The 14,475-nt window shown below is 44.5% G+C and overlaps 1 protein-coding gene and 1 long non-coding RNA gene across 4 annotated transcripts in view; one reads left to right on the top strand and one right to left on the bottom strand.

The window, feature by feature from the left end:
• BCO1 (beta-carotene oxygenase 1) overlaps positions 1–4,971 on the top strand; it is a 36,899-nt gene extending 31,928 nt beyond the window's left edge. Inside the window, 3 exon segments of the mRNA XM_021705698.2 lie at positions 1,160–1,254; positions 2,429–2,540; positions 4,472–4,971. Of these exon segments, the coding sequence (XP_021561373.1) occupies positions 1,160–1,254; positions 2,429–2,540; positions 4,472–4,701 (437 nt within the window). The 3' untranslated portion in view covers positions 4,702–4,971.
• The window catches only part of LOC110594208, a 52,424-nt gene that overhangs the window by 25,324 nt on the left and 12,625 nt on the right, over positions 1–14,475 (bottom strand). Inside the window, exon 4 of one of the 3 annotated variants that reach the window (XR_002481195.2) lies at positions 13,483–13,540. The exons of the other annotated variants lie outside the window; for them this stretch is intronic. This is a non-coding gene — a long non-coding RNA (uncharacterized LOC110594208). Of the gene's footprint in view, positions 1–13,482; positions 13,541–14,475 lie in introns of those variants that run through there. 3 annotated transcript variants of the gene reach the window in all.

A 14,475-nucleotide genomic window follows, 5' to 3' on the forward strand; every position in this document is an offset into this window, starting at 1 on the left:
GTCATTGACAGGGTGGAGGTTGGGGGGAGTTGGTCCCCAGACCAGGTTTCAGGTACAGGAGCACCATGGGAAGTCTCAGACCTACTCTGGGGGCAACTGTGGGCACCTTTTTCTGATTTCTGTATGTGGGTGGTCCCTCTAGTTCACAGTCACTGTGGCCTGTCTCTTGAAAATTTCATGATTACTTGTCTGTGGGCCTGGACATCTTCCCACCTCAACAGGCCATTCCCCTGCACTCCTCCCAAGCCCAGTAACCACTCATGCCCTGGGTCTTTTTCAGAAGGGCTCTGTGTGGCAGATTTTCCATGCCTGCTTCCTCTTTTCTTGGACATTAAATTTTCACCAGCAGTTGGCTCTGACTGCTTGGAATATTCCATAAGAGGGGGAATTTTCATTTCAGCCCTCAGACTTAGAAATTTAATTTGACACAACAGGCATATATGTATGCATGTACATGGACAAAATATTTAGTTTTTTTTAGTTACAAAAGTAAAAGGCATAACAAAAATTTCATGTAATGAGAAACCTACAGTGTACAATATAAAATATAAACTATAAGGAAGTTATTACCCCAGCAATGCTTCCAAACCTTTTCTCTACATCTGTAACATAGTGAGGATAATATTATAACCAGCCTTTTACACTTTGTCTTATGATATGGACACTTTCCCATGTTATTAAAATTCTTTGTAAACATTAGTTTTACTTAGGTTATTATGTGAATTCACCAGATTTATTTAACTATTCCCCATGGACACCCCTTTCCACAGCTTCAGAAGTTTTTTTCCACACTCCCATACACGTGCATGCACACAAGTACTTTTTTTTTTAAAGAGCTCTAAAAAAATTGCAGTAGCCTCTGATTTTAATCATGCAATTCTTTTTGATTTCTATCTTGGATAATTAAAGATGCTTATACATTTAAAAAACTAGGTCTCTCTTTCCTTGCTCCTGAACCTTCTAATAGAGCCAGGGTAATTATCAGAGTTTCCCTCCCCCTGCCCTGTTACCAACCTTGATCTAATCCAGGGCCTGAAGCAAGTTCAGGGATCCTGGACTGGGAGCTGTTTTTGTGGACAGGATGCCCAGCCTGGCATGAAGGGTGGATGCTCCCAGCCCTCAGTGATGGGGGCTTCATTGGCCATGTCCTTCTCTTCAGGCTTAGAGCTGCCTCGGATCAATTACGCTCACAACGGAAAGCCATACCGCTATGTCTTTGCTGCTGAAGTTCAGTGGAGTCCCATCCCAACCAAGGTACTGATCCCTATGTGACTTGGGCTGGCGCCCCCTACAATGATTGTGTCTGCCTGCAAAGCTCAACTCTAGGTTCTTGGGCTGGGTGACCTTGATCAGAAAAGGGAGGTCCCTTTGGGGCAGAGGGCAGATCAGAGAGTGAAGTCCACTTGGGACAGAATACAATGGAAGCAATGATGGGCAATCCAAGAGAGGCAGCCCTATCTGATGGACTGAAGCACAGCAAAGAGGTCACAGCTGTAGGTCATCCACTGATTTCTTTATTCAGTACATGTTTATGGAGCACCAACAATGTGCTACAGCATGGTGGCAGTGAGGATAAGAAAGTGATAGGACGATCCCAGTCCCTGCCCTCAAGGAACTCACCCTTTCAAGCAGAGGGCCGAAACTTGGAGCATTTAGTTATTGTTATTTGTTACTATTTGTTGAACACTTACTGTATCCCAGGGACTATGCTAAGTGTACAGACATCACTTGTCTTTAATATCTTCATTTTTAATAATAAATGGAATATCTTTTCTGAAAAATGGAAGCAGTGCAGAAATGTACAAAGCAAAAAATTAAGGTTCATACACACACACACACTCCCCACTAATCCCACACACTAAGGGGAAACAGGTCTATTAGCGATTAAGAGAAATCTAGGGACTTGCACTTTTAAAAGAACAAAAGGATCATATCACACTTTAAATGTTTGCATTGAATACATTCATTGAACACATACAAAAATTGCAATGTAACGCCAAATGCCAGATACATTCAAGATTTTTTTTGAACAACCATTTTTATTCCATAAGATTCAAAACATTTTATGAAAGAATACATGAAAACTCTTTTTAATGAGTGTTTCTTATGATATTTAAAGTCAAGAAGTCATCCTTGAAAGTCTGAATCATCCTAGGGTGCCTGGGTGGCTCAGTCAGGATTTTTATTTGTAAAAATTCAGTATGCAGTGTCAGCTGTTGGATGGCAGGAGGACCTTTGCTTAAAGATGGAGGAGGAAGCTAGCTGCTTTCATTTCTGCTGTTATACTGACCCCAGGTAGATGTCATTTGGAGTCTACGCTGGAGGGGCTTGAACCCCTCTGTCTGCAGGCATTGATGTCATCGGTTCCCAGGGAATGAGCATGCTCTCCAACAAGTCACTCATATGTCTTTCCTCTTTGGATGTACAGATACTGAAATAGGATGTTCTCACAAAGTCATCCTTAAAATGGGGACAGGAGCACTGCTGGCCAGCAGAACCCCCGTTTGTACCCACACCGGGTGCCAAGGACAAGGATGACGGTAAGACTCCAGGTAGGGGAGCCTGCTTGCTGCACTATGTTTGTGATCACCCCTCAGAGACATTGTTTGGGAGCAGCGACCCTCCCTCTACAACTCCCACATGACAGAGCTGGTAGAACCAGGCTTTGAAACCCAGGTCTGTCTGAGTCCAAAGCGGTGAGGTTAAGGAGTCCCTCAAAACACCCTCACTTCTGACACCAACGGCAAGTTGAGAGGTCGCCAAGACCACCCTCTGTTTCGGATAGAAGGACTCACAGAATACACTGAAATCTGTTCTATTCATGGTTATGGTTTGTCATAGTGAAAGGTTGCAGATTGAAAGAAAACACACTCATGGGACAGAATCCAGGAGAATTCCATTCCCGGAGTATCTGGTTGTCCCTGGAGGTCACGGCCCACCCCAACTCCTCCAACAATACCCATGGAATGTCACCAACCAGGGAAGCTCACCCAAGCCTTCATGTCAGAGCTTTTTAGGGGCTTGGGCATGTAGACATGGTTGGTTGACTGTGTGGTTGACCTTTAGCCTTCAGTCCCTCTGGAGGTCAAGCTGACATCTAATTCACTTTGCTAGGATAGGTCATCAGGCTGGCCCCAGATAAATAAAGACATTCCTATGAGGCAGGACATTACGAGGGCTTAGAGTCACCTCCCAGGAGCAAAGATCAGACCTCCTTTTGGGAGACATTAAATTGTTTACTACACAAAAGCCCACTTCCTTTCCACTTTAAAATTCATTGCAATGGCTGACAGAATTCTTAACCCTCTAAGCAGGTATCTTCTGTACGGAGCACCTGTAAGTGCAGATTTGTGGCCCACCTCTCTTTTCTAGATTTCCATATGACCAAATGGTCTTTTCCCTCCTTGACTCTGCCTTTGTCCCAGAAATCCCTGCCCATACTCCTGGGGATGCTAAGTAGGGCAACCAGAACCATGAGTGGGGCTGCCCCCCTGAGCTGCCAACTCTTTCCCTTAGGTGAGAAGGAGTGGTTTTCTGCCTGGGCCGTGTCTTCCTACTGATCCTGCATGGCATGGCACACCAGGACCCCACGTTACTGTCACCTCTGAGGTGGGGTATTGTTGGTAGCACCTCCCGCTGAAGCTGGCCTCCTACTGGGCAGGCCCAGGGCTTCCCCTACATTCTCTTGCGGGCAGGGAGTAGCAATGTCTTCATTTCACCAAAGGAGAGGCTGAGAGAATGATGCAACTTACCTAAGGCCACACACCCAGTGCCTACAGAGTTAGGATTTTAATCTAAGCCAATCTGACTTCAGCTACGCTCAACCACCCTGAGACCCAGGAGACCTTGGGAGGAATCACGAGTAGTTGCCGGAAGTTTAGGGGCATTATTTCGTTTAATCCTATATCCCTTGAGAGTGAGTACTTAGAATATGTCCATTTTATAGAGGGAAAGGCCGGGGCTACCAATGTGCTGCCTGTGCATAAAGTGGATTGGACTCATTTGAATGTTGTTGAGTGCAGCTAGTCTGAGTTTAGCTAAGTACCGTATATTAGTCTAAATGCAGCATCAAAACTGATTCTCTGTAATCAGACTTTCTAAATAGTAGGCAAATAGCCTTTCTCCAATGCATGCAATACTTTACAAAATGCTTTCATTATTCACCATGCAAGAGATTCTCTGAGCAACCCTGGGAGGGCAGGGAGGATTCTCCTTACTCTGCAGATGAATGGACTAAGGTTCGGAGAGGTAAAAGGACTGGCCCCGGCAGGGCTGGAACCAGGTCTTCTGATTCCTACTTCCCTGACCTTTCCCTTCTGCTCTCACAGAATCTCAAAGTCATGTTCCTTTTGTTTGGATTCCATACTTACTTCAAAGAGGACAGGGAGATATAGCTGAGAAACTTATCCCTCCAGATGCAGGAAATTCAAGTCCGCGCTTTTACAAAGTGTCTCTTTTTGTTTCCTCAAAGGGATTATCCTATCAGCCATCGTCTCTTCCGATCCCCAAAGGCAGCCTTTTCTGCTTATTCTGGATGCCAAAAGTTTTACAGAATTGGCTCGCGCATCCATTGATGTAGAGATGCACCTGGATCTCCATGGGTTATTCATCCCGGACACAGACTGGGACAAGAGGAAGCAGGCCCCTTCCCAGGAAGAGCGGGACGGGGCACCAGATTGCCTCGTGGCCCCTCAGAGCTGACTGGGTTGGGGCCTGGGCCCTGGGCCCTGGGCAGAACTGCTCCACTGGCAGGCTCCCACAGGACTCCAGGCTTGCTCCCTCTCTGAGTGAAGGGGAGGTCCTTCATTTCGCTTTGCACTTATTCTTTGTGTGACTGCTTTGAGACAAAGGTATGGAAATAGTGCTTGTCAGTATCTTTTCTTTCAACTGATTTTGGCTATAAAAACCTTATTTGAAAGTGGATCAAATGTTTATTGATTAGCTCAAGCACTTCTAAGAAAGCCCTTTTCCTTTATTATAATGATGGTGACCAGAAATTGTATTAAGTCACATAATCATCCTTCTTAGAATGGGCAACCACTGGCATCTCAGAGAAGAGACGAGTAAATATTTATCACTGCTCCTTCCTGCTGCCCCTTCTCTCCCTCTTTCCAGTAGACTAGCTTGTGCGTCTAGGAGTTCTAACTTTCTCCACCATGCCCTGTTAGTAAATTGTGTGGCCAGGAAGGCATATTGCTTTGTGGTCATTCCATGCAAGGCATGGCATAATTTAAAATAATAAAAACTTCAAAGTCTGTTCCAACCTTTTATTTAATTTTTGCATGGCTTCTTTCCTCTCAAGTTCTTCTATGGCAATAAAATAGAAGAGCTGGCCAGTTTGTAGCCTGTTAGATGCCCCATTGTACACCCAGTGGGACAGCAGATTGGTGTGGGCATCCCCCTTTGCAGGAGGGGGTGGCGGGCTGGCCGCTGACCCAACTAACCATGGTCAGGGGGCTAGAATCCAGGCTTGAGGCCCAGGCCTGGGCTGGTATGAGGAGTTCTTGCTGAGAACTGGGGCAGTGAGCCATGCCAGTGTCTGTGGTTCCCCAAGTAGGTTCCCCAAGCTGAATGTGCTGCCAGGATGGGCCAGGTGTTTGCACAGAGATGAAAGGAGGTTGGTGGTGGCGATGGTGGAAGCTGGGAACAAGCCAAGAAGGGTCCCACGTGAGCACCGGGAACCCCCATAGATAGTTGAGTCTCACCTTTGTAGTCTAGTGGGTGCCTGGTTTAGGACCCAAAGGCAGGCTGAATAATTCCAATGTACCCATGTCATAGGGTCAGGGGAGCTGGGAGTCCACCCTTATTCTGCACCTGCCTCCTGCCCTAAGTCTGGATTTCATTTGGTTACTGGTAGGGATTCAATGGCATGTCTCGAAGACAGGAAGGAATCTCCGGTGACACTGCATGGAGTACCCCAGAGGGCAGACCTCTCAAGGATGGTCTTGGCTTTTGCCCTCTGCCCACCATGAAGCCATACTTAGCTCCCACTCAAGTGGAGGCTCCATCAGGTCTGGGGGTTGGGTTTTGTTTGGGGGGTGTTTTTTTGGACATTTTTATTGGAATAATTGTAGATTCATGTATAATTCTAAGAAATAATACAAAAGAGATCCTGCATGGACTTTACCTGGTTTTCCCAATAGTAGCATTATAGTACAGTATTGCAACCAGGAGGATCCTGACATTGATTCAATCCACAGATCTTTTTCAGATCTCCCAGTTTTACTTGTACACATTACTATGTGTGTTTAGCTCTATGCAATTTTATCATATGTGTAAATTCCTATATCCACCACCACAGTCAAGATATTGAATGGCATTCGTGTGGTGATTTTTTTTACCACTATACCAACTTTCTCCCACCATGACCCTCCCACCCCATCCCTAGCCCCTGGCAAGCACCATTTCTTTTTTTTTTTTTTTTTGAAGATTTTTTATTATTTATTTATTTGAGAGAGAGAGAATGAGAGAGAGCACATGAGAGGGGGTAGGGTCAGAGGGAGAAGCAGACTCCCTGCCCAGCAGGGAGCCCAATGCGGGACTCGATCCAGGGACTCCAGGATCATGACCTGAGCCGAAGGCAGTCGCTTAACCAACTGAGCCACCCAGGCGCCCCGCAAGCACCATTTCTAAAATTCTGTCATTTCAAAACTGTCACATAAATGGAATCACCAGTATTAACTTTTGAGGATTGACGTTTCCTAGCAGAATTGCTTGAAGATTCATCCATGTTGTTCTGTGTTGGGTGCGTTTTTGTTCACTACTCTATCCTCAGCACCTAGAACACTGCTTGGTGCATGACAGGCTCTCAATAAATATTTGTTGAGTGAATGCATGAGTGAATTCCTTCAACAAACAGGTTGTTGGTGGATAGTGTACCAACAAGAAATGGATATTTTCCTAATGATCTCTTGGGACGACGAAGAAGACAATTCACAGGGAACCCAATGACAGCACCCAAGACTCCCCACGCAGGTTCCTCTCCCTGCCATCCCTGATCCCTCCTGTCTCTCTTTCCCTGTCAGTTCCTCAAAACCCCTCTCCCGTCCCAGCACTTCCATTTCACTCTTGGCTTCTAGATCACATTAAACAAAACCTGACCCCCGGAAATGGCAGAATGAAGACCATCTCTGCTTCCTTTGGGGATCCCAGCACCTCCAGCCTTCATGAGATCAACTGGGAGGAAATGCCAGCTATGGTGGCTTAAGAAAAACGTGACTGAGGTCTGCATTCAGAGAGCAGGAGTGGAAAAGAGGCAACAAATGTGACACTCACCTACTCATTATTCTGCTTCAGACGTTTGAGAAGAGGGTGGAATTAAGAAATGCTTCTCCCACCCCTATTCTACTCAACTCCAATTGCCAAACAGTATCCAGACCCACTCACGAGAAAGGGTGCAGTTCTGCAGGGAAGAAAAATATGCCTGTGGTTTGTTTACCTTGTTTAAGATGACCGGTGAGATACCAGACTGATGAGGAAGACTGGCACACCAAATCTTTTTTTCTCAGTTTCAAAAACACCAAAGGTCAATGACAGGATACCCGATTTATCTTGATCCTTAACGCCATTGTGTTTCATTACACACAGGCCAGGGTAATTAGCTCAAAAGGCCACGGGAGCTAAGACACATGTGCCTTTCTTGAAGGCACCACAAGACGGTGCGTCTTCCCCTCCGAGCCTTCCTTGTTATGCTTCAAGTGGGTGTAACACATGACCAGGAAGTTCTGCAGGAACAATCACTCAGATTTGTTTATTGCTTTGATAAAGCCACAGAATTTCACAAGTGCTCTGAGATGTGTCAGCTACTCGGTAAGCCCTCAAATGTTTGCTGACCCACTAACTTTTTCCTTCAAAGGTCTTTCTAATTTGATTCCAGTTCAGGAATAAGCTGGATGTATTCTTGGAAAAATCAACTCACAAAACATCTAAGTGCTTTCGAGCTACATCCCCATTACTGGTTCACACTCACTTCCTCCCAAAATTATGGAGCGTCGGGCTGACTCCATTAAGAAAATGGCTGGTCCAGGTTAAGTACAAACACCTTTGATCACTTCTTAAGTTGTTTAAAGACTGGGTGGTGTTTAAATGGCCAAGGGAAGTCTTTCCCATGGCAAATCAGGACACGCAGACAGAAGAGTCATTCCTAGCTTCCTCATCAACAGGGATGAGACCTGTGGCCTCTACAGCTCAACTTCCTTCTAGGTGTTTGGCCCGGCCACCAGGTGCAGACAGACACACACACACACACACACACACAATCAGCTGCACCAGCTGCTGGGCCACATCAGGAAACAGTCCCTTGAGGTCAAGCACCAGCAAAGAAGCTGGGGATATTCTTGGACAAGGCGAGCACCGTGTTGGGCAGAGTGGGGATGAGCCAGCCTTCTTTCCTCTTGGTGATCAGGAAAGGCTTCCCAGTAGCGTGTGCCTTCAGGAGCTGCCTGAGTGTTTGGAGGGAGCACCTGGCAAAGTGCTGGTCCTTACAGGCTGATAGTGTAGCTCAGGAAAAGGATTTGGGGACAGGTGTGGGTTGACTGAACAAAGCAGGTGGAGAGTGACTTCCCCAAGAAAGAGCAGTTGAAAGAGTTACAGAATTAGGCAAATTTTTTTGTGTGTCATTATAAAAATCATGTACGTTCATCATAGAGCACCTGGTTACATTAAAAAAGAAATGAGAAAGACATCCATAGTCCCACTATCAAGAGAAAACCCCTGAAATCATTCTGGTGTGGGTTTTTTTTTCAGTATTTAAAATATTTTTGTGCATAACATATATAGTAGCAATTGGTTTGTAACCTACCCACTAGTTTATAACCTGCTTCTTTCATCAAACATATAATACAGGTATTTTCTTAAAGTACTAAATTCTTCTAATGGGAGCACGTTACTTCATCTTTGGGACATGGCATGATGTACACTATCCTACTTCTGGACATTTAGGCTGTTTCCAATTTTTGACTATTATAAATAATGCCAGATGAGTAATTTTGCACACACGTTTCTAGAGCTGACCCCTCCCCCAGCTCTGTATTTAAGTGGTTATTATTGCGATTTTCTTTGGCTAGATTCCCAACTTGGTATTTCAGAGCCAAAGAGTAGAAAAACAAGGTTTGGTGTGTTCTTTGAAAGGTCTAGGGTTTTGGCTTGACTCAGAGGAAACTGAGAAGTCATTACAGAATCCAAGAGGCTCACATGGTCAAAGTGGCTGGAGGTCACAGAAAAAGAAGGGGGTACATGGTAATATAACTTTCATCCAAATCCTCCCTTCCTCTTCTTCCCTATTCCACCTCCTCCACATCTTTCCACTCCGTGCAGACACATGCTCTTTTCCAGGTATATATTCACTTCAGGCACTCATTCATCCATTCAGTGATAACCAAGACTGTGTTGGCATTTAATGGTGAGCACAGCTAGCACATCAGCTGTCCTCAGGGAACGTGCGGCGCCCTGAAGGACACAGCACCAGGGAGACAGACGGACACCATTCAGTGGAGTGGTGATAAGAAACAGGAACACCCCAGGGGACACCCAATGCTGTCTTGAAAACCAGGGATGGCTGATATGGGAAGGATGGCAGCAGGGAACTAGGGGAAATGGGCGATTCCAGTGCTGAGGCCTAGAATCAGGGGAGAAGTTGGGAAATTTAGAAAACTTCAACTGTGAGGTAGAAGCTGGGCAGGAAAGGCAAGTTTCAGCCAGATCCCCAATTTATCTGTACTCGGGTAAGAAACGGAATTGGCACTAACTAAAGAGAAATCTCCAGTGGCCTCTACAAGGACAATCAAGGACTGATAGTCATTCTTCTTTCTATTCTATTTTTTTAAAGATTTTATTTATTTATTTAGAAAGAGGTGGGTAGGGGCAGAGGGAGAGAGAATCTCCAGCAGACTCTGCCCTCAGCACAGAGCCTGATGCGGGGCTCAATTTCACGACCCTGAGATCATGACTGAACCGAAATCAAGAGTCGGGTGCTTAACTGACTAAGCCACCCAGGTGCCCCAATAATACTTTTTTGAGATCTAATTCACATACCATAAAATTCACTCATATAAAGTATACAATTCAATGGTTTTTAGTATATTCAGTGCGGTGTAACAATCACCACTAACTTTAGAACATTTTCATCACCCCCAAAAGAAACCCTATCCCCATTAGCAGTCTCTCCTTCTGCACCCCCACCCCCAATTCTAGACAAACACAAGTCCATTTTCTATCTCTGTGGATTTGCCTCTTCTGGATATTTCATATAAATTGAATCACACAAGGTTTGGGGTTTTTGTGACTGACTTCTTTCACATAGCATAATGTTTTCAAGGTTTGTTTATGCTTTTGCATGAATCAACACTTCATTCGTTTTGTGGCCAAATAATAGTCCCTTGTATGAATACTCCACGTTTTGTCTATCCGTTCATCAGGTGATAGACATCTTGGTTGTTTCCTCTCTTTGGCTATTGTGAATAATGCTGCTACGAACATCATGTAGACATATGTTTTCATTCCTCTTAAGTATATTTCTAGGAGTGAAATTCTTTTGTCATATGATCACTCTGTGTTTAACATTTTGAGGAACTGCCAAGCTGCTTTTCAAAGTGGCTGCACCATTTTACATTCCACCAGAAATATATGAGAGTTTCCATCTGTCCACATCCTTCCTAACCTGTTATTGTCTGCTGTTTTTATATTAGCCATTCTAGATATAATGAAGTGGTATCTTGTGGTTTTCATTTGCATTTCCCTAATAACTAATGATGTTGAGCATCCTTCCATGTGCTTACTGGCCATGTGTATGTCTTCTTTGGAGAAATACCTACTCCAATCTTTTGCCACTTTTTTTTTTTTTTTAAAATAGACTCCATGTCCAGCATGGAGACCAACGGGGGCTTGAACTCACAACCTTGAGATCAAGACCTGAGCTGAGATCAAGAGTCGGATGCTTAACCAACTGAGCCACCAGACACCCCTCTTTTGCCATTTTTAAACTGGGGTATTTGTCTTTTTATCGTTGAGTTGTAAGGGTTTTTTATATATTATAGATGTAAATCCCTTATCAAATATATGATTTGTAATATTTTCTCCCATTTTGTAGGTAGTCTTTATTTTGCTGATGGTGCCCTTTGAACTACAAAGGTTTTAAAATTTTGATGAAGTCCAACTTATGTAATTTTTTTAATTTCTTCTGCTTTTGGTGTCATATCCAAGAAACCATTACTAATCTACGGTCCCAAAGATCTACTCCTACGTTTGCTTCTATGAATATTATGGTTTTAGCACTTACATTTAGGTCTATGATCCATTTTGGGTTAATTTTTGCTTACAGTGTGAGGAAGGGGTCCTCCTTCACTCTTGCATATGGATATCCAGTGGTCCCAGCATAAAAGTCACTTTTTAGGGTTGATAAATCTTCCAGGCAGGGAAAAAAAAAAAGTATCACCTTTTCCTCCATCATTCCCTAGAAGATGTTTCCTTCAATCAGCAAGAAGAAACTGTAGGCAGCTCTTGGCTGATCCCAGCAAGGCCTTGGTTCACCAACAAGGAAACCAAGATGGAAGGCTCAGTCAGTAGTGCATGGCTTCTCTGCAGTGGAAATTTAATATCTTCCTGCATCTTCATTACTGGGCCCTGGCAAAGTTCCAGGTAAGTCCAGCATATGTATGCTTAATTTGGAGTCACAAGCTCTGGTGGGATTTTCTAGCATTTTCTTTCTTTGAGTACATCCACTATGTTTCAGGAGGGCTGTAGATGGCTGGTCTTTCTAGAGATCCTAGCCCATCCCAGGAGGAAGGAGAGCTGGTGGATGGCTTTGGGGCTAGTGAAAAGCATGAGTTCCCTGATTTTGTCTTCAGTCTGCCATTTGGGTTGAACAAGCTAGAGACCTTAGCCTAGTTCAGGGTTTTTATTTTTTTTATTTTTATTTTTTAAAAATTTTATTATGTTATGTTAGTCACCATACAATACATCATCAGTTTTTGATGTGGTGATCCACGATCCATTGTTTTCATATAACACCCAGTGCTCCATGCAATACGTGCCCTTCTTAATGCCCATCACCAGGCTAACCAATCCCTCCCCCCCAAACCCTGTTTGTTTCTCAGAGTCCATAGTCTCTCATGGTTCACCTCTCCCTCCGAATCCCCCCCGTTCATTTTTCCCTTCCTTCTCCTAATGTCCTCCATGCTATTCCTTCTGTTCCACAAATAAGTGAAACCATATGATAATTGACTTTCTCCGCTTGACTTATTTCACTTAGCATAATCTCCTCCAGTCCCACCCATGTTCATCCTTTCTGATGGCTGAGTAATATTCCATTGTATATATGGACCACATCTTCTTCATCCATTCATCTGTTGAAGGGCATCTCGGCTCTTTCCACAGTTTGGCTATTGCAGACATTGCTGCTATGAACATTGGGGTGCATATGGCCCTTCTTTTCACTACATCTGTGTCTTTGGGATAAATACCCAGGAATGCAATTGCTGGGTCATAGGGTAGCTCTATTTTTAATTTTCTGAGGAACCTCCACACTGTTTTCCAAAGTGGCTGTACCAACTTGCATTCCCACCAACAGTGTAAGAGGGTTCCCCTTTCTCCACAACCTGTCCAAAATTTGTTGTTTCTTTCCCTGTCCATTTTTGCCATTCTAACTGGTGTAAGGTGGTATCTCAATGTGGTTTTGATTTGAATTTCCCTGATGGCTAATGATGATAAATATTTTTTCATGTGTCTGTTAGCCATTTGTATGTCTTCTTCAGAGAAGTGTCTTTTCATATCTTCTGCCCATTTTTTGACTTGATTATTTGTTTTGTGGGTGTTGAGTTTGAGAAGTTCTTTATAGATCTTGGATACCAGCCCTTTATCTGTAGTGTCATTTGCAAATATCTTCTCCCATTCTGTGGGTTGCCTCTTTGTTCAGGGTTTTTAAAATTACCATGGGAATGAACATGGGAGGAACAGTGATGTCTGCATCATTTGTGGATCTTCTCTGTTAAGGGCAGGAACTGAGCCTTCTTATTCTGACAGCAGTATAACAAGAGCAGATATGTAATGACAACTCAACCTCTGCCAAGCACTGTACTTAAGCACTTCATGTGCTGGTTCTCACATAATCCTCAGAATGCCCTGAGGTAGATCCCGGGACCATTCCCATTTTATCAATGAGAAAACTGAGTCTCAGAACAGTTAACTGACTTGACCAATCTCACATAGATGGTTCCTGAGACTCCAAAGTCCAATTTCTTAACCACTACTTTTATTGCCTGAATCTTACTCACTTCTCCACCTTTGGTGCTTAGTACAGTGCCTGGGGCAAAGCGGATCAGTTATTTAACTTCTCTGTGCCTCTGTTTCCTCATCTGTAGAATGAGGATAGTAACAGAATGTACCTCACAGGGCTACAGTGAGGATTAAATGAATCAGTGTTCTTAAAGTCTCAGTCCTAATCTGAGTTAGCTGAGGTTATGTGGGCAATTCAGGCAGAGGATGCTACTTGTAAACCCTTGAGTGAAGGCTGGTCTTCCTCTCTCTGAGCAAGGCCTTCTTCCTGCTGTGGTGAAAGAAGAAAGGTCAGCCTCCCAGGCACCCAGAGTGGTCCAGTCCATCCCAATGGCCAAGTGGCATCAGAAATGACAAGCAGATTGTTGGCACACCCCAAATAGCCACCGCACAACAAATAATCTAATTGGGCATGGGCAGAACACGGTTGCAAGGGTTAGAGAGCAGGGCCTCTGGGTTACTGGGTTTCAGTTCAAATAGCAGCCATCTCCTGGGGTTGATATGGCAACTAAAGAGGATACTATGTTACCAAAGGCACAGGCCAACGCCCAGCACAGGATGAGTGGTCAAGAATGGGAAGTCCACGCGGCAGGGATTTTCATCAGTTTGGTTCATCACCATATCCTTGTCTGAAATAGCACTGTTTTCTATGGCTGCTGGAACAAATCACCACAGACATGGTGGTGTAAGCAACCCAGATTTATTCTTACAGTTCTGGAGGTCCGAAGTCCAAAATGAGTCTTGCAGGAATAAAATCAAGGTGCAGAAGGGCAGCTTCCCTCTGGAGGCTGCAGGGGAGAGTCTGTTTCCTTGCCTCTTCCAGCTTCCTCATCCCTTGGCTCCGGGTCTCACACCACCTCCCCCCTTGTCTCCCTGCTCAGCATCCCAACGCTTTCCTCCTTCTGCAGTCAAAATCTCCTACCTCTCTCTTAATAGGACCCTTGTGATTATATTTAGGGCATACCAGATAACCCAGATGACCCTTCCTATCTAAAATCCTTAACTTCATGCCATCTGCAAAGTCCCTTTGCCATCTAGGTGACATTCAGAGGTTCCAGGGATTAGGACTTGGGTATCTTTGGGGACCATTATCCAGCCTACCCCAAGCACCTAGATCTTAATGCGCTCAGTAAATACCTGCTGCGTGAATGCGCAAATGCCAGACATTGAGCAGTGCCACCGGCACCACCTTGGCTCGGCCCTTAC

Source organism: Neomonachus schauinslandi, chromosome 16, assembly GCF_002201575.2.
Source record: "Neomonachus schauinslandi chromosome 16, ASM220157v2, whole genome shotgun sequence".
NCBI lineage: Eukaryota > Metazoa > Chordata > Mammalia > Carnivora > Phocidae > Neomonachus > Neomonachus schauinslandi.